General features: G+C 65.5%; 2 protein-coding genes across 2 annotated transcripts; one reads left to right on the forward strand and one right to left on the reverse strand.

Annotated features, from left to right (window-relative positions):
- Positions 1-2: 2 nt before the first annotated feature.
- On the reverse strand, positions 3-9,888 carry CHLRE_13g568700v5 (uncharacterized protein). The gene is made up of 14 exons (XM_043069336.1): positions 9,503-9,888; positions 9,119-9,247; positions 8,676-8,829; positions 7,872-8,104; positions 7,237-7,293; positions 6,915-7,062; positions 6,575-6,650; positions 5,903-6,124; positions 5,355-5,559; positions 4,686-5,120; positions 3,803-4,231; positions 3,226-3,477; positions 2,715-2,813; positions 3-2,473 (listed from the first exon to the last, which is right to left on the reverse strand). Exons 1-14 carry the CDS (start codon positions 9,725-9,727, stop codon positions 449-451), a joined length of 4,689 nt encoding a protein of 1,562 aa, XP_042917311.1. The 5' UTR covers positions 9,728-9,888; the 3' UTR covers positions 3-448.
- A 1,700-nt stretch (positions 9,889-11,588) lies between these two features.
- On the forward strand, positions 11,589-21,170 carry CHLRE_13g568750v5 (uncharacterized protein). The gene is made up of 14 exons (XM_043069337.1): positions 11,589-11,758; positions 11,856-12,043; positions 12,452-12,562; positions 13,034-13,190; positions 13,614-13,688; positions 14,191-14,305; positions 14,639-14,850; positions 15,264-15,404; positions 16,532-16,711; positions 17,121-17,396; positions 17,728-17,805; positions 18,055-18,411; positions 19,210-19,881; positions 20,175-21,170. The coding sequence occupies exons 1-14, from the start codon at positions 11,738-11,740 to the stop codon at positions 20,517-20,519; spliced, it is 2,928 nt and encodes a 975-aa protein (XP_042917312.1). The 5' UTR covers positions 11,589-11,737; the 3' UTR covers positions 20,520-21,170.
- Positions 21,171-21,175: the final 5 nt, after the last annotated feature.

The following is a 21,175-nucleotide window of genomic DNA, read 5'->3' on the forward strand; positions in this document are numbered from 1 at the left end:
TGGCTTTCTTATTTCGCACAACGTGGGTCTATGCCACGCAGCTTGAGCCACGCTCGCACACTTGCATGGACGCGTGCACACGCAACGCATTGCCGGCATTTACACCGTGCACGGCATCACGAGCCGCCCTACGGCCTCAGCACCCGTTTCGAGCCCACGAAGGCAAAAACGGACAACCACTGCCACGGCCCCCGCAGCGCGCCTCAAAGCCCAGCGCGCCGCGTCACACACATACACTGATACATGGTTGTCCCGTGTTGTCCGTGAAAGACGGTACACACACACCGCTACGACGCAGCCACACGCGCTCCGACAATGCGTGAACAGTGTTTAACTTGCCAACCAAACCTCGCTTCCAAAGCCCCCAACCTACCGTATTAGCATCCCAACCCCCAACGGCGTCTGCGTCGCTCTTTGACGCCTCAACCGCCCACACGCGCGGATACCCTCACTGCTCAGCACCCTCGCCCTCGCTGCTGCTGCCACTGCTATCACCGCTACTGCCGCCCTCATCACCGCTGCTGCTACTGCCGTCACTGCTGCCGCCGCCGCTGCTGCTATTGCCGCCGCCGCTCCTGGCCGGGCTGCTACTGCCGGGCTGCTGCGCTCGCCGCCTCTGACGCCGACGAGTCTCCCCCTCCTCCTCCTCCGCGCCCTCCGCAGTGCCGCCGCCACTGCCACCACCGACGCCACCGGTGTGGGTGTCGCGTTGAGAGGGCTCTCGGCCGCGCTTGCGGCTGCGGCGCTCCCCAGCCTTTGCCGCCTCGCCAGCGGCTGCAACGGCGGCTCCCGCAGCGGCAGCCTCCGCAGCTGCCGCCCCCTCCTCCGCCTCCCAATCCCGGCCGGCACGTTCTGCGCTGCGGTGCCGATGCCGGTGCCGGCCTGCCCCCGCCTCCTCCTCCCACTCCTCCGCCCCCCGCCCGCGGCTGCGGCTGCGGCTCCGGCTGCGGCTGTCGCTGCGGCGGCGCCCGCCATCGTCGTCCCTGCCCTCCCGGTCTTCCCGGTCTTTGCGGCTGTCGCTGCGCTTGCTCTTGTCCCTCTTCGAGTCCTTCCGCCCCAGCTTCCGGTCCCTGTCCCTGTCCCTGTCTTCATCCTTCTCCTTCTCTTTGTCCTTGCTGCTCTTCTTGCGCCTCCGCTCCTCCTTATGTTCCTTGTCGCCCTTGTCCTTGCCGCGGCGCCTGCGGTCCTTGCCAGCGTCCTTCGACTTTGACCGCTTCTCCTTCCGCCGCCGCTTGTCCTTGTCCTTGTCCCTGCGCCGGTCCTTATCTTTGTCCTTGCGCTTCTTATCCCTGTCTTTGCTTTCCTTGACACCGCCGCGGTGCTTCTGGAACAAACTGAGTGCCGCCCGGATGCGCTCCTGCACTTCAGGGTCCACCGACCCCAGGAGCCCGCCCGCGCCGCCGCCGGCTGTAGCACCGCCGCCACCGGCTGTAGCAGCCGACGCCGCCGCCACCGTCACCGGCTGTAGCAACTGCTGCTGCAGGGCGTCGGCGGCGCCGCGCTGGCGCGCCTCCGCTGCGCGCTGAGCCGAAACCTCCTGCGCGCGCATCAACGCCTCAGCCAACGACTTCGCCGGGCCCTGCGGCGGCGCCGGCGCCGCAGGAGCAGCACCATTGCTGCCGGCGCCATTCGGGCCGGGCTGCGGCTGCTGCTGCTGCTGCTGCACGGCTTCCGGCTGCTGCGCAGCCGCGGCTGTAGCAGCGGCGCCGCCAGGCTGGCCGTTTGAATGCTGATCTGCGGGCTCGTCCTCGTCGTCGGATTCGGATTCCGCCTCAAAAATCGCGGAAAACAGATCCAGCGGCCTGTCCAGCGGCACTACCAGATCCTCCTCAGGCAACGGCGGCGGCGGCTCCATGGGCAGTGGCGGCGCCCAGGCCTCCGGCTCGGGTGCCGCTGGCGGCGCCGCCGCTGCATCCGGCGGTCGTGCTGGTTCGGCCGCTTCGCTGAAGAGGCTCTGCCCAAAGGATGACAGGAAGGCTGAGGCGGCATCCGTGGCGGTGGCGGAGGCGGCTGGTGCTGGCGGCTGGTGGTGTGCAGGCGGGGGCGGAAACGGCGGCGGCGCCGCCAGGTGGGGCGGGAGTGCCATGTGGGGCGGGAGCGGCGGCGGAGGTGGCATGAAGCCGTGTGGGTGCGGTGGTGGCGGCGGGAAGGCCGTGCCGCTGGCGTACGCTGTTGGCGCCGGTGCTGATGGCGGCGGTGGCATGCCCGGTCGTGATTGGAACGGCGGCGGCGGCGGGAAGGCTGCAGGCGGTGGCGGCAGGGGCGGCGGCGGCATACCAAAGGCGGGGGCTGGGGGCTGCGCCGGCGCGCCGCCGGGAGGGATAGCCATCCATCCGCCGCCGGGAGGGAGGGGCGGCGGCGGCGGCAGCGCCAGAGCTGCCGGCTGTTGCTGCTGCGGCGGCTGCCCCGGCGGCAGGTGGTGGCATGTGGATGTCTCGTGCAATACCAGTTGGTCGAGCTTGGAGGTGGGGCCCTGCAGCAGGCACCGCGAGCATCATCACCACCGGCCAAGAGTGTGTGTTACGAGGGCGCAAGGGAAGGAACAGGCAAGACAGTATATGCAATGCAGTGTGACGCTCGCGGCAACCCCGCACATCCTCTACCTAATCCTGCAAACCCCCATCCCACAACACACACACACACACGCACATACACACATACACACGTCTGGGCGGGGTTCACACGCACGCGCAGTCTCCCTCACACACGCGCACCTGCTGCTGCTGCGGCTTGCCCTTGTAGGGGTCGGGCACGTTGAAGCGCTTGCACAGCAGCGGCTCGGGCCGCCACTCGGTGCTGGTGCGGACCGGCTCCTTGGGGGGCGGGGGGCGTGGGAGAGGGAGGAGGTGGGGAAGAGGGTGAGTGGGAGGCGGGGGTGGGCGTCTGGGTTTGTTGGTGGGGGAAGGTTTGGCAGGACAGAAAGGTCAGGGAAGGGCAGGGAAGGTGAGGGGAAGGCGGTACGGCGGTGTGGGTGTGTCTGCAGTTTCTCGGCTGAAAAGGACGCCAACCATCTTGATGCGGATTCTCAAGTGCAAATGGATTCCTTGCCCTTAACCCTAGCCTAGCCCAGCTTAGCTGCAGCCATCCCACGCCTCCGACAGACCCCCGTCAAAGCATAGGCCACGCTCTTCTCCTCGCTCTTGTGCATTGGGTTCGGTTTAGTTTGGGCTGTTATCTACAACCCACCCCCACACATCCCCACACACAACACCCCTTGTGCCTCACCTGCCGCACCACGACCCCCTCATCTCCGCCGCCCGCCGCCGCACCAGCCCCCGCCGCCGCCGCCGCCGCCCCCGCCTGCTGCAGCCCTCCCTCGCCCTCCGGCTGTAGCACCGCCGTCTCGGTGCTACTGCCACCAGTGAAGCGGGACAGGAAGGCAGCGGCGGCCGCGGCGGCGGCAGTAGCCTGGCGGCCGCCGGGGCGCAGGCCCACCTGCGGCGCCGCGCCCTGACCCGAGCCGTCCATCTGCAGGTCCTGTGGCGTCGAGGTGAGGTGGCGATGTATGAACGGGATCAGAATGGTGCGTTGCGATGATGCAAACAGGTTGCACTTCCTCCCTTTTGCTTTGCGCAGGGCAGGGGGGTATGGCCATTCGTGGAGAAGGGAGTGATCAAATGACAATTCACAAGGGGGAGGGCGAAATAGGGAAGGTAGGAAGGAGCCCGGGAATCGAGCTCTGTTACTTGGTTAAGTGTGTACAATGCGTGCTCAGACACGTACAATACACACGCCCCGCCTTCCCAGTGCCCGCTGTCCCTTGTGCTCCCTATCTCACACCCCACACGCCTGCGGCACGCACCTGCATCTCCCCCCGCACGAAGTTGCTCTGCAGCAGCTCCGCCACCTGCCGCTTGTCCGCCTCCGCCACGCGCCCCACCACCGGCTGGTGCGGGTGGCCGTGGCCGTGGCGGCCCTGAGCGGCCGCCGCCCCTGGGGCTCCTGTTGCTGCTGTTGCTGCTGCTGCCGCGGATGCGGATGCGGATGCGCCTCCGGCGGCTGTAGCAGCCGCGGCTGCGGCGGCTGCAGCGGCGGTTGTGGCGGCTGTACCAGGCAGCGGCGTCTCGCCGAGCATAGCCATGCGCTGCTCCACCGTTAGGGGCCCCGGCCGCTGCTGTGGGTGTTGCGGGTGTTGTGGGTGTTGCTGCCTGGGATCTGGCTGCTTAGGCGGCTGTGGCGGCGGCGACGGCGCGTGTGCGGTGGCCGCAGCGTTGGCGGCAGCAAGCGCCGTCTGCGGAGGCAGTGTGTGTGTGTGTGTGTGTTAAAGAGCACAAGGAAAACGTTGCGCAAAGACAGTGTATGCGATGCAGCAAGCGACGGTTTACGGATGTTACCTGAAGTTACCTGAAGTTACCAGTGTGTGTGTGTGTGCATGTGTGTGTGTGTGTGTGTTAAAGAGCACAAGGAAAACCAGTGTGTGTGTGTGTGTGTGTGTGTGTTGGGGTACAGGCCAGATCCCAAGCCCAGCTCCGGTGCGGGCGACACCACGGCAACGCACATACCGGTAAGCACACACATGCAAGTTCAGGCCCTGTGGCATGATTCCCGTCGCCCCCATAGCCGTGCCGCCCAGTACCGCAGCTACAGCACCGCCGATCAAGCCGGTAACCCATGCGCTCTCCCCACAAGTACCGTGGCACGAAAACACCGCCACGCCCCATCCCTAGTGTCGACACGGCACGTACCCGGATGCGATGCAGGCGCCACAGGTAGTACGGCAAGCCCTCCCCCGTAACCAGGAACCCGTACTTCACCCAGCCGCTGCTACCGCCGTTGCTACTGCCGCCGCCACCAGCGCCATCCGCTGCTACCGCCGCCAGCGCTGCTACTGCCGTCTTCCGGGCGATGGCCTCAAAGGCGGGCCCGCTGCGAGCGACCATGGCCGCGAGGCCTTCCATCTCCCTCCGCAGCTCTTGGTCTGCCGGCGGCGGCACCTCGGGTGGCGGCGGCGGCGCGGCTGGCAGCGGCGCGGCGGGCGGCGGCGGCGCGCCGCCGGCGGCAGTAGCAGCAGCAGGAGCCGGAGGGGTGGCGGTGGCAGCGGCGTGTTGCTGTGTGAGGACCCCCAGCAGCCGTGCTCGGGGCACTGTGAAGGCGTGGCGCCCCGAGAAGTCCGGCGGGACCTGCGATTCATTGTTGACAGGTTCAGCGATTGCAGTGTTGCGTTTCGATAACAGTGTTGAATGGATTGTTTTGGTGTCAGGCTGGTGTTGGTGCGCGACTATGAGCGGTCGTGACACTGTCGGCTGGTCAGCCGCCACCCTCTTCCCACCCACCACACGGCACCAACTCGCCCCCCCCCCACACACACACACCCCTGGACTCCAAACCATCACGCTTCCCGCAAGCCCCCTCACCTGCGGCGCGGGGAAGTACTCAGTGATGACCACCCCCGTGGTGCTACTGCTGCTGCTCGGCACGAACCCTGGGATGAGGCCGTTGCCTTGCTGCTGCCCCCCGGCCGCGCCGGCGCCTCGCCCGCCGTGGCTGTACGTGTGGCCGCGGCCCTGCAGCAGCAGCGGCGCCGGCTTGCCCGACTCCAGCAGCAGCGGCTGCCTCCGCCTGAAGGTGGGGGAGCAGCACGCGGGAGGCGGGCGGGTGAGTGAGAAGTTGGCAGGGGAGTGGCACGGTTTCTTGCACGTTGACACAGCAACACGACAGGCCATAGCACATGCGGAAACCTGGCCCTGACAACCCGAGACAGCACGAGAGACGAAACCCACACCCTCAACAGTCAACGTCCTTTCCCAACATAAGCCAAAACCCATCCCCCATGACTCACACACGCCCCCCCCCACACACACGCGCACGCGCACACACACACACACACACACACACACACACACACACACACACACACACACACACACACACACACACACACGCCATGCAAAACCCCACTCACCCGTGCCTGCCTCCCCCTCGCGTCCCGCGCTCCTCCTCGTCCGACTCCCCCTCCGACACCACCTCGTACGACAGCGCCAGCCGCTCCCAGTTGCGAGCCACCGCGCCCTTGCCCGGGCCCGCCGCACCCAGGGCGCCCAGCCCAGAGGCGCCGCCGCCCGCGCCCCGCCCGCCGCCGCCATCGCCGCCGCGACCGGAGGGCCCTTCCAGGAGCAGCGCTCGCCTGGTTCGCGGGGTAGCGGTGGTGGGGGTGTTGCGTTGAGGCTTGAGCATGGCATAACCGTCCCGTCGCCAGTGCAAGGCCGGTGGTGGGCGGGGGGACGGGGCGGGGGGCAGGGGCATGCGCCGCACCGGCAGGTGGCGGCGGTGCCTCCCATGCAGCCTCGCCCTGCCGCCCCCCGCTCCCCGCCTCTCCCTCACCTGCGGCCCCACGCCCCGCGCCCCCGCACCGGGCCCTCCACACACGCCCCGGCAGCCCCTCCTCCTCCTCCTCCACACCCACACCCACACCCACACCCACCCACACACACACACACACACACACACACACACACACACACACACGTGTTTGGCGGCTTTGTTCCGTTTGTTTTGTGTTTAACACACACACCCACCCACACACACACACACACACACACACACCCTCACCTACCCCACCCACCCGCCCACCCACCTGCCAGCCCCTGCCAGCCCGTCCTCCTCCACGTAGTCCTCCATGTAACCGAACGTGTCCGTGTCTTCCAGCGCGCCTGGGCAGCGGGAGGAGCAGGACATGGGCAGTGGTGGGGCGGGGGTGGTCACGGCAGTGGTCAGGGCAGTGGCCGGGGCAGTGGCCGGGGCAGTGGTGGGGCGGGCCGTGAAATGGGTCTTGACGGGAATGAGGAGGTGAAAGGAAGCTAACTGGTAATCCCAAAAGGATTGGCATCAGGTTTGGGCGGTTTGGGAGGAGGTAAGGGTGTGCCAGAACCTAGCGAACCGCCCGCCCGCCACCGTCAGAGATGTGTGGCACGCACCTGTGCCGAACGCGATGCGGCCGCGCTGCGCGCCTTCCTGCCCGCCGCCGCCGCCGCCGCCTGCTCCGCCGCCACCCCCGCCGCCGCCAGCGGCACCGGCACCGCCGCCCACACCGCGCCCGCCGGCCATCTTCCTCCGCTTGGCCGCCTGTGTCACAGGCATTGCGGTGGCAAGCACATGTGCCAATAACTCCACATGCAGTCGCCGTGAACTGGGACTGGGCGTTCGGCTTGCAACACGCGGCACGCATGCAGCACGGCACGAAGATACACGGCAAATACACACACACGCACACACACGCGGCGGCCCGGCAGCCCCCACCTGGCGGAACTCCTCCGCGCCCACGAAGGGGTCGTACCCGAGTCCGTGCCGGTCCTCCTGCACAGCACACAGCACACAGGGCACAGGGCACAGCACACAGCACACAGCATGGCGAGGGCGTGGGAGACACCATGTGAGACAAGTGGAGGCACAGGGTGAGGGAAGTGGAGGCACCGGCGCCGCCACCTGTGCCGCTTTGGGCTTTTCTTGCGTAGCCTAGGTGGGAGTCTATGAAGAATACCTTCCGGGGTCGCAGCACACAGGCGGAGCAAGCGGCACAGGTGGTGGCGGCACAGGGCCCGCACCCGCAACCTGGCTGAGCCGCCTGCCGCAGCCACCCTGTGCCGCAGCCACCCTGTGCCGCAGCCGCCTGCTTTTTACCCGTCAGGAGCCGCCATTCGCCACGGCTGGCTGACTGGCTGGCTGGTTGGCTGGCTGGCTGCCGCTACCCGCCTGCTGCCGCAGCTGCCCTGCCTACACGCCACCCTCACCCACACGCCACCTCCCCTCGCCCCCGCACGCCCACAGACACCACGGCACCACACCATGCGCCACACCCCACCATGCGCCGCACCGCTCCCCTCTCCCCCGCCCTCCCATTGAAACCACGCGCCACACCCCACCACGCGCCGCACCTTGGGCTCCAAGACATACATGGGCGTGTTGTCCAGACTCACGCCCGCCACACTGCCCCACTTGCTCCGCCGGCCGCCGCCGCCGCCGCCAGCTCCAGCACCTTCCTCGCCCTCGCCCCCGCCCTCCCCGCCGGCCTCCCGCTCTTGCCCCTCCGGCTGCGGCCCGCGTGTGGGCGCGGCCGTGCCGATGCCGCGCCCCGGCCGCCACCCCAGCTTCTGGAGCAGCCGGATGCCTGCGTGTGCGTGTGCGTGTGCGTGTGCGTGTGCGTGCAACGGGGGATCAGGGCAGAAGGGAGATCAGGGCAGATGTCGGAAAAGCCACTTCCCGTCCTGTGCCACATGAGCCAGTGCGTGTGTGCGGCCGGCGCAATCAGTGCTCCCACAACCCAAGACCCACTCTTGAGCCTTGAACACTTACAGCTGACACCCACAGAGCCCCAGAAGCCCACTCCAACCCCATCACCCACGGCCCTCATCCCCTCACACCACCTCCTTTTCAAACCCCCTCGCCGCTGCTGCCAGCCCCAAAGGTGGAATCACAGACCCTGCCCCTCACCCCTGCCCCACGCCCCTCATCCCTGCCCCACGCCCCTCACCCCTGCCCTGCACCCCACCCCCTCAGCCCCTCACCCCTCACCCCACGCCCTCACTCTGCCCCTCACCCCTCACGCCTCACCCCCTCACCCCTCACCCCTCACCCCACGCCCCTCACCCTGCCCCTCACCCCTCACGCCTCACCCCCTCACCCACGCCCCTCACCCCCTCCCGCCCTCCCGCCCTCACCCCCTCCACCCACGCCCTCACCGGTGCTGCTCGCCACGGGCGTCACCAGCTGCTCCATCACGGCGCTGCCGCCCAGCGGCACCAGGCCCGGCCGCGCCTCCGCCTCCGCCGCCGCCGCGCGGGCGCCGGCGCGGGCCGCCTCCGCGGCGGCCGTGCCCCAAGTGTCGTAGTCGTCCTGTGGCATGGTGGGGCGGGTGGTTGGGGCGGGCGTGTCGGTGTGTTGACGCAGGTGGGTGTGGCTCGGGCGTGTAGGTGTGCACTGTGCGCTGTGCAGCCCGCCCGTCGCGCGCACGGCCAGCAGGCGTCGTCCTGGCTCTCAAACGCACCCCATGCCCCACCCGCAACGTGTTAACCACATACACACACACACACACACACACACACACACACACACACACACACACACACACACACACACACACACATATATATACACACACATACACACGCGCGCACATGCGCACCTTGACGGTGAGCACGGCGCGGCCGCGCGCCTCACGCTCGTCGTCATCCAGGAAGTCGTCCACGGACTGGGCGGCGGCGGCGGCGCGGGAGCCGCGGCTGCTGCGGAAGGCGGCGGGCTGGAAGCCCTCCTGGAGGCGGGAGGAAGGTGGGGATGGTGGGGGACGTGGGGAGTGGTTGGGATGGGGTTGGTGGCGGCGGCCGAGAGGGAAAGTGTGTGTGGATGCGTGCGCGGGAAGGTATGGACGAAGTGGCACGCATGTTGGCACACCCCTGACCCTACCCCTGGCTGGCCCCTGGCTGCCCCCGGAGGTGCCTGATGCCCCGCGTATCGAGCTTGTCCACGCAAACATGGAATCCTCTAGCTTGCAGCATGGCCAACGCACCGCACTGCCGACTGTGTTGTAGTAGCCCGCGCTGAAGCCGCCCGTGAAGGCGCCATGGAACCGCTTGCGGCCCTGCTCGTCGGTCACCTCCTGCTTCCATACCGGCAGCGTACGCACAGTGCCCGGATCTTTGACCGGCTTGCGATACTGGTTCGCCCGGCCCTCCTGCTCATCCTCAAGCGGCGTGCCCACGAAATGGTAGTCCTCATCGTCGCCCTCCGCCATGCTCGCCGCTCAAAGTATAGAACCCTCGTGTTAGGACTGTCTATCCATCCTCAATTGTCAGCATAGAGAAGGAACATATCATGTATTCCGAACTGTGAATCGAAAACTGGTCCCGCTGCTCGGAGCTTTGTTGGCTATACTGCAAGGCTCATGTAGTACCATACATAGTACTTGCATGTAGTAACAAATGTAAATGGAACGGCGCCTAGCCATTGCAAGCGTGCCCATGCTGCGCCCGCACCCCCCCCCCCGCCCCCAGCGCATGTGTACGTGGGGTGTGGTGGGGTCCGGGCCCGGGTGACCGGGTCCAAATAGTGCAAGTGGTGCGTACAAACCAGAGCGGAGGTGCATGGGGTTGCTTGAGCATGTAAGGCTGCTCCCTGGGGCTAGGGCTCCCTGGACCACTTCCGGTTGTGCCGTGTTCACCAGGGGTACGGGGGGCCATGTCCGGAAATGCCCTTCTATGCCACTGCTTGCAAGTCCTAGCCAAGATGTGTGTGGCGGCGGGGGCGCCCGGGGCTGCTGCTTGCTGGCGGCGGCGGCAGTGATGGCGCGGACCGGGAGCACCTGGGGGATGGCGGCTTCAGTGCTCGTATCTTCCATCTACACTGTAGAAATCTGCCCAAAATCCGCCGAAGGCGGAGAAAAATTTTTGGGTTTGGGTGCCACGCATCTACGCAGTGTAGACGGTTTTGGCCGGTTTGGGCGCAAAAATGGGGGAAGCGTGGACGTTTTTGGGGGCTTGGGGGCTGAAGTGTAGATGCCGCGGGCAGGGCATCTACAAGATACGAGCACTGGGCATCTACAAGATACGAGCACTGGGCGGCTTGCCGCGTGGAACTGGACTGGACGGGTGGGTGTGGGGTTGTAGATACCAGCCCAAACTAAACCAAACCCAATGCAATAGAGCGAGGAGGAGATCGTGGGGTGGGGCTGGCGGGCCAGGCGTTTTGATGACGCGCCTGGGCCTCCTGAAAGTGTAAGGTAATGCTGATGGGAACAAGGAAGTTGGGAGGTATGATTGCGGATTACAGAGGGAACAATCAGCACGCCAGGAGTTTGGGCGGCGGTGTGCGCGGATGTGCTCAGGGCCAGCGGGTGGTTGCCACATCGTGGTTTGCGGCGTGCGTGCGTACGGCAGAACCACAGAAGGTGGCAGACAAGGGAGTGGTGGCTGAATCCGAGCCATACCAATGTGTGTGCTGTCAGAAGTGGGCCATGTGCGTGATGGGAGGGTAACTGGCATGGAAACGGTGGGCCGGGGCAGGCCGGGATTTTTAGGCCCACTACTCTGATACTCTAGCGGCTACTCTGGAATAAGGAGGCCAGCTAGTCAATGATGTGTGCTGTGCGGTTTGTATATCCGGGTGAGCTGTTGAGGCGTGCAGGTATTGAGTAAGGTGGCGGCCGTCGCGTGCGCGGGACTTCAACAATGTGAAATATGGGCAGGCCTTCTGATTCTGCCTGGCAGTGGGGCACGGTGCACACCGCGAACAGATGTAATTGCCGTATTGTTTATTTGTTTGGCCACTTCACAAAGCCAACGGATGCCGTGAACGAGCCTAATGCGGCATGGCAGGACCGGCGGGAAGGGTTATGCAAGCAGCACATCTGAAGCTCGTCGAGATGGCAGAGGACAGAGGTCACTCCCAAGGACATTCTGCAATGGTGTCCGCAGCTCACGCCATCGTTATTGCCACAGGAATGGAGGGAATGGGCTTGTTTAAAGGGCTTGCATGATTGTGACATGGTCCAGGGACGTGGGCCTGCGCGACCAGGCGGGATCGGGCCCAGGCACGAACACACCGTGCTGCGCCAGCAAGTACTTGCCGACTTTCATCCTTTTCTTTTACAGCAAGTAGATAACATACTGCATTTGCGCTTCTAAGGCTTCCCAAGAAAGCAGCTGCGCCAAACTGCACTCACAGTCACAGCTGCACTCAGGCCGGCTTCCTTGCCAATTCTGTGCTATGTCGGTGATCTGTTGATATAATTAGCTGTCAGTGTACGATGCCAACTTCTTTGAGCCATGTAGGTAGAGCTTGCGGTCGCGCAGAGCCGCGCTCAATTAGCACTCGCAAAACACTGCAGCAATTCCTTCTGAACCACCGCGATCTGGGCCATGCAGGTCCCTCGGGGCAGGTTCCTGCCCTACATCCCGGCGGACAACAAGACCTGGGCTGCCGACGATGTCATTCGGGCCATCAATGACGACCTTGCAGAGCTGCTGAGCGCCCCGGCCTCGGAGTTCTGGGCCACGGTGCGCGACGACGCCTCGCTGCACGTGTGCCTGGACACCTACCTCCGCCACAAGCGGTGCGTTGTGCGCGGCGTGGCTTGGGGGTTCCACGCGTGGGGTTTGTGCGGGGGAGGTGAGGTGGCGTGGGTGGGATGGCGTGGGTTACAGGCGGCGGCGGTGGGCGACAAGCCGGCGCGGCCAGATGCCGCTGACACGCAGGGGCGGCTACGCACCTGCGGATATGATGGCTTCTCATTCCACGGGGCTTGGTGACGGAACAATGTGTGGGCATGGGTTGCAGAAAGCGGGCAAGGAGGGATGGGGCGGGGGCGGCCGCGGGCCGTGCTGCCCTCACGAATCGCCACGCTTGCACGTGCCCCCACCAGTCGCCCCCACCAACTCCCACCGCCACCACCCCTCACACCCCTCACACCCCTCACCGCCCAGCCCTCGCCCCACGGCCCTGTGTATTGTGCTGCACGCAGGCGTGTGTTTGACGACCCCGGCGGCGGCGACGACGCGGAGGGCGGCGGCGTGGCCTCCAGTGCCGCCAGCCAGCAGCTGGCGCGGCGCGTGTTCATGGTGCTGCTGAGGCTGTGAGTGTGTGTGTATGTGTTCGTGTTCGTGTTCGTGTTCGTGTGTGTGAGCTCGTGTTTGTGTTTGTGTGTGTGTGTGTGTGTGTGTGTGTGTGTGTTGCGTATGTGTGAATGTGTGTGTATGGTGGTAGGCAGCAGGGTATTCAGGGCAGCGCCAGCGGCCGGCCGGGCGGGGCGCGTGGGCTCACTGGAGGGCAGTAGGGAGGCTGGGTGAAGTGGAGTGGCAAGGCTGGGACCGCCCACCTTTCACAGCTACGAGCCCGCCAGCATGTCGGGTTCGGGAAACGAACCGCATTCCCGCAATGGGATTCACCACCAACACAATGACCGCCCGCCTCCGGGTCAACCACCAAGACGATTTTCCGCCCGCCTCTCACCAGCGCACACACATACGGTACACACACGCTCTTGACCCCTTCCCCACGCGGTGCGAACACACGCGCACGCACACTCACACACACGCGCACGCAGCGTGACGCCCCCCGAGGCCGACCCCGGCGGCCCGCCCGCCGCCACGCGCGCTGGTCTGCTGTACGACGGCTGGCTGCTGCACGTGCCCGAGCTGATGGACGTGGCGGCGCTGTACGGCGGGGCAAACCCGGGGCTGACACGCAAGTTCCTGGAGCAGGTGGGGGCCGGGCGAGGTGTGTGTGAGAATGTGTGTGTGGGCATGTGTGTGTGTGTGTGTGTGGGGGGGGGTTCATGTGTGCAGTGTGTTGAAGGGGCGCTGCAGGTTCCGCCAGGGTTTGCGCCGCCTCTCGCGTTTTCCTGCGGTGGTGCCCTACCTCCCAAGCCTCCCTGTCTGTGGCCCCTGTCAACGGTTCTCGCCGAATCCCGCGCTCTGCCGCCCCACCGCTCATCCTATTCAGTCCATTACCGCATTGACATTATGTATGACGGGTGGGCGCTTGGTCGTGGCGCTTGGTGTGCCCATGGCTTCTGGGTGGGCACTCAGGCAACACAAAAGCCAGCCGGCCAGGTCGCCTTGCATATCGTACGGGATGAACGGCTCCGCCCACTGCCTCCACCCCCCCCCCACACACACACACAGGTGTTTGCGCTGCAGCCGCGCTACTGGGATGACCTGGCCGCCGCGGCGCCGCTGCTGGCAGGCAACCTGGCGGAGGTGAAGGAGGGTGTGTGTGCGTGTGAGGGGTACATTCATTAAGCAGGGAAGGCGTAGCCAGGTACAGTAGCATAGTAGACGCGTTGTTACCGATGTCCGTGAAGTCTAGCGGCCAGCTCCAGCGCGTAGATCCGCCGAAGGGTGTGTGTGGGGGGGGGCGGGTTAAGCGGGAATTGTGAGTGTATGGGGATGGGCGTGTGGATGAGTGCTCGGGTTAGGGGCGGTGGAGGGTGTGGGGGTTGTGGATACCAGCCCGAACGAAGCCGAACCCGATGCAAAAGAGTGAGGAGGAGAGCTTGGCTTATGCACAAGGGGAATCACCGCCACACTCGGGGTCGCATGCTAGGACCCGACGCCCGTCCTTGGCTGGGGTGTGCTCGTACTGACGTTGGTTTTTGTCGAGCCCAGTGCGCGGTTGCCGCTTTCTGACCACCGGTGTTTTAATGTTGTTGCCGCACTCCCACTCCTACTCCACTCCCACTCTGACGCTGGTGCCGTGCAGGTGGTGCAGCGGGCCAGCGCGGGGGCGGAGCGGGCGCTGCGCAGCGCGGGCGGCGGCGGCGGCGCGGGCGGCAGCAGCGGCGGCGTCAGCGGGGTGCAGCTGCGGGAGCTGGCGGGTGGGTGGTGGTGGTGGTGGTGGTGGGGTTTGTGCCGGGGAGTAGTATCGTGGGTGTGGCTTTGGCTATAGGGCAAGGGCCTGGCGTTTGGCGGGATGTGTGGCCTATCCCACCTCGCTGCCTGTATGTGACACATACGGTGCACGTGTTCCGGCGCTCTGCATGCTCCCGTCGGCCTCTTGCTTCCAACCTTCTACACCTGCGTGCCCCCCTGCGCTTCCTGCCTCGCGCTCCGTTCGCAGCCCTAGTAACTAATCCCCGGCCCCACCTACCCTTGCCCAAACCTCCTGGTCGTGGAAACAACTCCTACCGGCCCCGCTCCGCCCCCCACAGACGCGGTCGACTACCTCCGCGACGCCGCCCTCACACTCGCCGCATTCGCCGCCGCCGCGCCGCCCGCCGCCGCGCGCCTGCTGCTGGAGGCTGACGGCGGCGGCCTGGTGCTGGCGGCGGCGGCGGCACACGACCGCCTGCTGCCGCAGCTGGGGCGGCTGCTCGCATCCAGCAGCAGTAGCAGCAGCGGTAGCGGCAGTAGCAGCAGTCAGGTGCGTGTGCGGTTGGTGGTTGTGTGTGTGGCTGTGGTGTTTGGCTGGGTGCGTGATGGAGCCTGTGTGCGTGTGTGTGTGTGTGTTAAAGAGCACAAGGAAAACGTTGCGCAAAGACAGTGTGTGTGTGTGTGTGTGTGTGTGTGTGTGTGTGTGTGTGTGTGTGTGTGTGTGTGTGTGCGTGTGTGGTCACTGCGCTGGGCGTGTGCTGTTCATCGCTGCCTGTGTGCGTGTATCTGCGTGCTTTTGGAGGCAGACGGGCAGCGGGCGGGCACCGGGCAAAGCTACAGGCCTTGGTACTGGAAGCCACACACACACACACACACACACACACACACACACACACATTCCCGGGCTTTCGTTTCGATTTTTAACACACACTCCTGCCCACACCCACGCCCAAACCCGCGCAGGCCTTCTCCTCCTCCTCCGCCGCCGCCAAGCTGGCCCCGCTGGCCGCCTGCTGCCGCCGCCTGGGGGCGGTGCTGCTCAAGTACGGCGGCTGCGGCGCGGCGCCGCCGGGCGGAGCGCCGCCGCCCAGGCCCATGCCGCAGGTGGGTGGGGGCCGGCGGGGAGGGGCATGTGCATGGATATGGGTAGGTGTGTTTGTGGTCAGGCACGCGGTGTCGTGCCGGGGTGGCACACGCGTGGTAGAGGGCACCCGGTCAGGAACATGTACACCCGGCCCACATGAGTACACGCGTATGCTTCGGCGTTCAATGTTTCATGTTTGTCTTCATGTCATGTCGATCGCCAGGATTGCTAGCAGCTCAGCAGGGCAGCAAACAATATGTAAGGATGGGAATTTAGGCGTATAGGAGCCGCTGGCTATACGTAGTGTACGTAGAGAAGGGCGTATAGCGTATTTATCCGCCAGGGGGGACCAAGGCCTGAAAACCCATGGTGGCTCATAACTTTTTGCCATGTTGGCCGATCTGCATTCAGAAAGCTTCAAATTGTTATATAACGCATATACTTTATATTGTTAAGTGGGCAGGGCTTGAATCCAAGCGGATCGAGCGTCAGCACTCAAGTTCTGCTCCTCCGCCCCACCTCTGAGACGCCCCCACGACACCCTAGCGCCCGTACACATCTGTTGACCATTCGATGGTGCCGCATTACACTTGCTAAGCACGTGCAGCATTTAAATGCAACCCGACAGCCTTGTCACACAGCTTCCCCATGCCGCCATGCGCAACACATTTCGCAATCACTTTGCACACCCGCCGCGTGGCGCCGTGTCCTCGTTGCCCTTGATGTACATCATCTGCTCAGCGCGCTTGATGTCCAGTTTGGCGCGCAGCTTGACGTACAGGCGGCCCCACGCCGACCAGTTGCGCTCAGCGGCGCAGGTGGTGGTGTGCGGGGACAGCAGGTGCTCACGACGTGCTTTAAACCGCGCATACTAAGTGACCTTCGCGGGCATTGTGTTCGTGCCGCACGCGCCTGCGCGCCCCCGACCGGCGTATAAATACGTCTACGCCCGGCGTACAGAGGCCCATTTTCCTATACGTATTATACGCGTATAATACGCTATACGTATTGTACGCCTGTATAGAAGTTCCCATCCTTAACAATATGCATGTCGCTTTGATACCAGCATGCGCCAAACTGATCTACCGTAATATGCAACTAGAGTTCTACAATTACTAGTTTGTTGTCGGACGCATACTGCTCGCAGGCGGCCGAGGCGCATGGCAACGAATTGATGACCCTCCTCATGGCGCTAGCCTCCTCCGCGCCGGCGGCGGGAGGGGCGGGAGGCAGTGCCGGCGGCGGCGGCGGCGGCGGCGGCGGCTACTTGTCGCTGCTCAACGCCGAGTACGGACTGGACGCGGAGCTGGCGGCGGCGGTGGTGCAGGTGGGTGGCGAGGGGGTTACATTCATGATTAGTTAAGGAGGGGGAGGGGGAGGGGGAGGGGGCGGCGAGGAGTGTGGGTTGTGGAGGATGTGAGGGCGGTGGATGTGGGGCTGGTCGGGACCAGTGTCCGACACTCCTTACCGCCCCCTACGCTGGCGACATTGGTATGGCGCGTGTTCCCGCTGTGCCTCTGGACATCGGCAGTTCCATGTTTCATACAAACGGTTTGCATGAATGGCTAACCCACCCAACACCTCCTCTCCTACGCCTACCCACCCACCTCATGCCTCCCCGCTTCATCCTCTTTCCTATCCCTCCCTCCTCCCCACGCACGACACACACACACATACACACACACACACACACACACACACACACACACACACACACACACACGCCTCACCCCCAGGGGCAGCTGGTCCTGGACGACGCCCAGTTCGACTACCTGCTTGCGCTCATGGGCGGCAGGCCGCACGTGATGCAGGCGGCGAGGCAGCAGCAGCAGCAGCAGGCGGGGGGCAGCAGGGGCGGCAGTGGCGCCAGCGGCAGCAGGGGTGCAGGAGCAGGAGGCAGTGGGGGAGCGGCAGCAGCAGCAGCAGGAGCTGGTGGGGGAGGTGGTGTGGGCCCCAGCCGGCCGAGGGAGGACCCGGCGGCGGCGGCGCGGCGCGCGGCGCTCGTGTCGCAGGTGGGTGCTGCGAAGGGAGGGGAGGGGGGTACATTCATGATTATTTAAGAAGTGAAGGCGTAGCCAGGAACAGTGGTATAGCAGGCGTTGTTACGAGGGGAATGAGGGAGGGAAGGGTATGCAACGCCGTCCAGCGCACATGAGGCTTGGTCCCGCCTGTGTGCTGGCGTGTGGGATGGCGTGCGCTGGACACTGCCAGGTAGCGGCTTCCTGTATGCGCGGCACAATACACACACGCATCACGAATTTCACAACACAGTTTCAACGGGCTTCGTTTTGTTGTTTTCAAACACAGTTGCAACATACACCTGCACCTCGCCAACTCCCACAGGTCCGGGACCTGCTGCCTGACTACGGGGCCGGGTTCGTGGCGGCGTGCCTGGAGGCGTACGGCGACAACACGGAGACGGTGAGGGTGTGAGGGGTTGGGGATGGGATGGATGGAGGGGTTGCGAGAACCAAAAGCTGGGCTGCGCTGCACTGCAAGCTGCTGCAATATTGGTACTTTATAACTTAGTAGTCCTCAAGCACCACACCTCCTCATCACACCGCATTTCGCCGCTGCCTGTGCTGCGGTATTTTCGCTCGGTTCGGTTTGTTTGGGTTGGTCCTTACAACCCATCCTCCACACACACCCACACACACCCACACACTGCAGGTGATCAACCGATTGCTGGAGGGCAGCCTGCCACCGCACCTCGCAGAGCTAGACACACAGCTAGCCACGTGGCCACCCGCCGGCATCTCCCCCGCCGCCGCCTCCGGGCCGGGGCCCTCCGCCTCCTCCGCCTCCGGCGCAGGCCCCTCCACCTCTTCCGGAGCAGGGCCCTCGGGCAGTGGCGGCGCGGCGGGCGCGATGTCGTCATGGAGCTCGCTTGCAGGCCTGGCGGCGGCGGCGGCGCCGGCGGCGCCCGCCATGCCGCCGCCACCGGGCGCTCCCGGCGGCGCGGCGTTTTGGAAGACGGGGGCTGGCGGCGGAGGCGGCGGCGGCAAGATGCACCGCGGCACGCTCAAGGTGGGCGGGTGGCGCCGCAGCTTGTGTTTGGCCGCGTACCCGTCCTTAGGAGCCCCGCCACGCAGCCCCTAGTCCCCCTCCCTATGCATGGGTCCAATTCCGTGGCCTACTTAGCGTTTGCGCGCGTCCACTCCCGTCGCGGCGGCCATAGCATTTAGGTTCCTTTGCTTTTGCCTTTTGCCTCTCACCTCGCCCTCCCGTTTCTTGCCATGCATGGATGTCTGGACGTCACGCGGCGTGGGTTCCAATGCCACGCCGCAGGTGAGTACACGCCGGGGTATGTAGGAAAGCTATTAGGGCAGCGAGCGTCCGTAGATCGCGACTAGTCGCGCGTAGTAGTGTCGCCGTGCCGCCGCGAACTTAGGTCGTGTCAGGCTATGCAGCAGCTTTATATCAAACGGGAACACTATTTCGGAGGGTCTACGCGCTAGAGCTGGAGCTGGTGCTCGAGCTGGAGCCAGGAGCTGGTCGACATCGTCGGTAACGCTTCATGTTCCGCAAGATGGTCTACCGTCTACCACTTCCTTAACTAATCATGAATGTAATCCCCCCGCCCCCGGGCCTTCTGCCCCCTTGCGTGCATGCGTACGGTGTCCTAGCCTCACGCCACAAGTCACCCGTGCACCCCGGCGCCCTCGGCTTGCTGTGTAGTACCCGCGGCATCCGGTGTTCCGCCTCTTTTCCCTCACCCCTCACCCCTAACCCCACAACGCGTCTACTATGCTACTGTACCTGTCACTTAACTAATCATGAATGTAACCCCCCCCCCCCATTCTGTTGCCCTGGTGTGCCGTACAGACGCTGGACCGCGTGGACCGCGACGTCCGTACACTCACCTCCCGCATGGGCGAGGAGCTGCAGTGGGAGTACGACGACGAGTACGACGACTCCTTTGACGACCTGGCGGCTGGCGGCGCCGACGGCGTGGCAGACGCCGAGGGAGACGACGACGACCGCCGCGGCGGCGGCGCCGCCGGCGGGCGCCCGGTGGCGATGGTTTCGGCGGCGGCGGCGGCGGCGGCGGCGGCGCCTGGCGGCGCCGCCGGGGCAGGCAGGAGCCGGCTGGGCGCGGCTGCGGCTGCGGGCGGGTATGAGGATGGGCCCAGTGACGGCGGCGCCCGCCGCCCGGCGGCAGGCGCGATGGGAGCCGGACGGCCGGCGGCGGCGGCGGCTGGCGGGGGCGGTCGGGCCGCTGGAGCGGCGGGGCCGTCAGAAACGCCGCGCCGCGCGCCGACGTTCATGGGCTCTGCGCCGCCGGCCGCCGGCGGCGGAGGCCGCGGTGGCGGAGCCGGCGGCGGCCGCGGCGCTGGCCCGGCCGGCGGCGGGCGTGGCGGGCGTGGCGGCGGCGGCGGCGAGCGGCTGTGGGTGTTGGACGGCAAGATTTACAACTATGCCAAGGAGGGCGCCCAGGCGGTGTCCAGTCGGCAGGAGGCGGACGCGGCGCTGGATGCCGCCAAGCAGGCAGCCATGGTGAGCAGGGGAGTGGGGTGGGGTGGGGGTGGGGTGGGGTGGGGCTGGCGTGAGGGCGGTGAATGGCGGCGGCGGCGCCGCCGCTTGAGCCTGTTTGCAGGAGGGTTGATACCATGCATTTTGCCGGGGCAAGCCGTGCGAAGCACTGCTGATACCGAAACGCGGTGATTGTCGCTGTTGTCCGGCAAGGCCGCTAGCGGCGCGTTTGGATTGTGGCATGCGCCGCGCCTACTCCTGTGGGGTTGACTTTTGCTAACGGCCTCGAGTGCGTGTGCGTGTGCATTCACGTGCAGGCAATCCACGGCCTGGGTCCCGGTGGCAACAAAGGGGTCATGCGGCAACCGCACCACCAACAACAACAACAAGGTGGTGGCGGCGGCGGCGGCGGAGGCGGCGGAGGCGGCGGCGGAGGCAGTGACAGTGATGATGGCCCGGACGGCAACGGCGGCGCTGGCGGCCGTGGTACCGGTGGCCGGGGTGGCAGCGGCGGTGGGCGTGGCGGCGGCGACGGCGGGCGCGGCGGCGGCGAAGGCGGCAGCAACCCCCAGCGGAGCTACGCGCGAAAGGAGCAGAACAAGGCGGCTGTGGCCAACCACCACCGGAAGGACCGCGCGCTGCGAAAACAAGGCATGTTCTGAGCCAGTGCCTTCGTGGTGGCATTGTAGTGCCCTTGGCAGTTTTTGACGATATCAGGCAGGTTGGCAGGTTTGCTAAGGTTGTCAAGCTTCTCAAGGTTGCTAGGTGGCCGGAGTGCTGGCTACCGTAGACAGGGGATGGCTGAAAGGTAGTGTGCGTGTTGCGGAGATGTGCGTGTGCGTGTGACCGTGTGTGCAACGACGGGATGTGTCTATGTCTGTCACGTTGCTGCGTTTGCCGGTGGCCGACTTGCTGGCCGGACTCAGGCCATGGATTGCCTGGCATGAAGGCGCTGACCGGCTGACGAGATGCCAGGTTGCGATTAGAGTAGGTGGTTTGGGGTGTGTGTGCCTGGGCGGGTTGGCCCCATCGACCCCTGTGGTGCTGCGTGCACGGGGGCTTGCGCCTTGCGGACTGTGCACTGCTCCGGTAGGTGTAGGCGGAGATGGCACAGGCAAATCCGTGTCACCTGTCCGTGCTTACGGCAGTCTTGGCTGAGGAGCTTTGCATTGGAACTCGGGCACAGTTGCAACACAAGCGTGTGCAGTGCGTGCGCTGTGCGGCAGCGGGCACAGGAGCGTGATCTTGAGAGCACGGGCAGTGGCACTACGGTCCCAACTTGTATCCACCAATTGGCTGTCTTTACATCCATCCTCTG

This window comes from Chlamydomonas reinhardtii, chromosome 13, assembly GCF_000002595.2.
Source record: "Chlamydomonas reinhardtii strain CC-503 cw92 mt+ chromosome 13, whole genome shotgun sequence".
NCBI classification, from domain to species: Eukaryota; Viridiplantae; Chlorophyta; class Chlorophyceae; order Chlamydomonadales; family Chlamydomonadaceae; genus Chlamydomonas; species Chlamydomonas reinhardtii.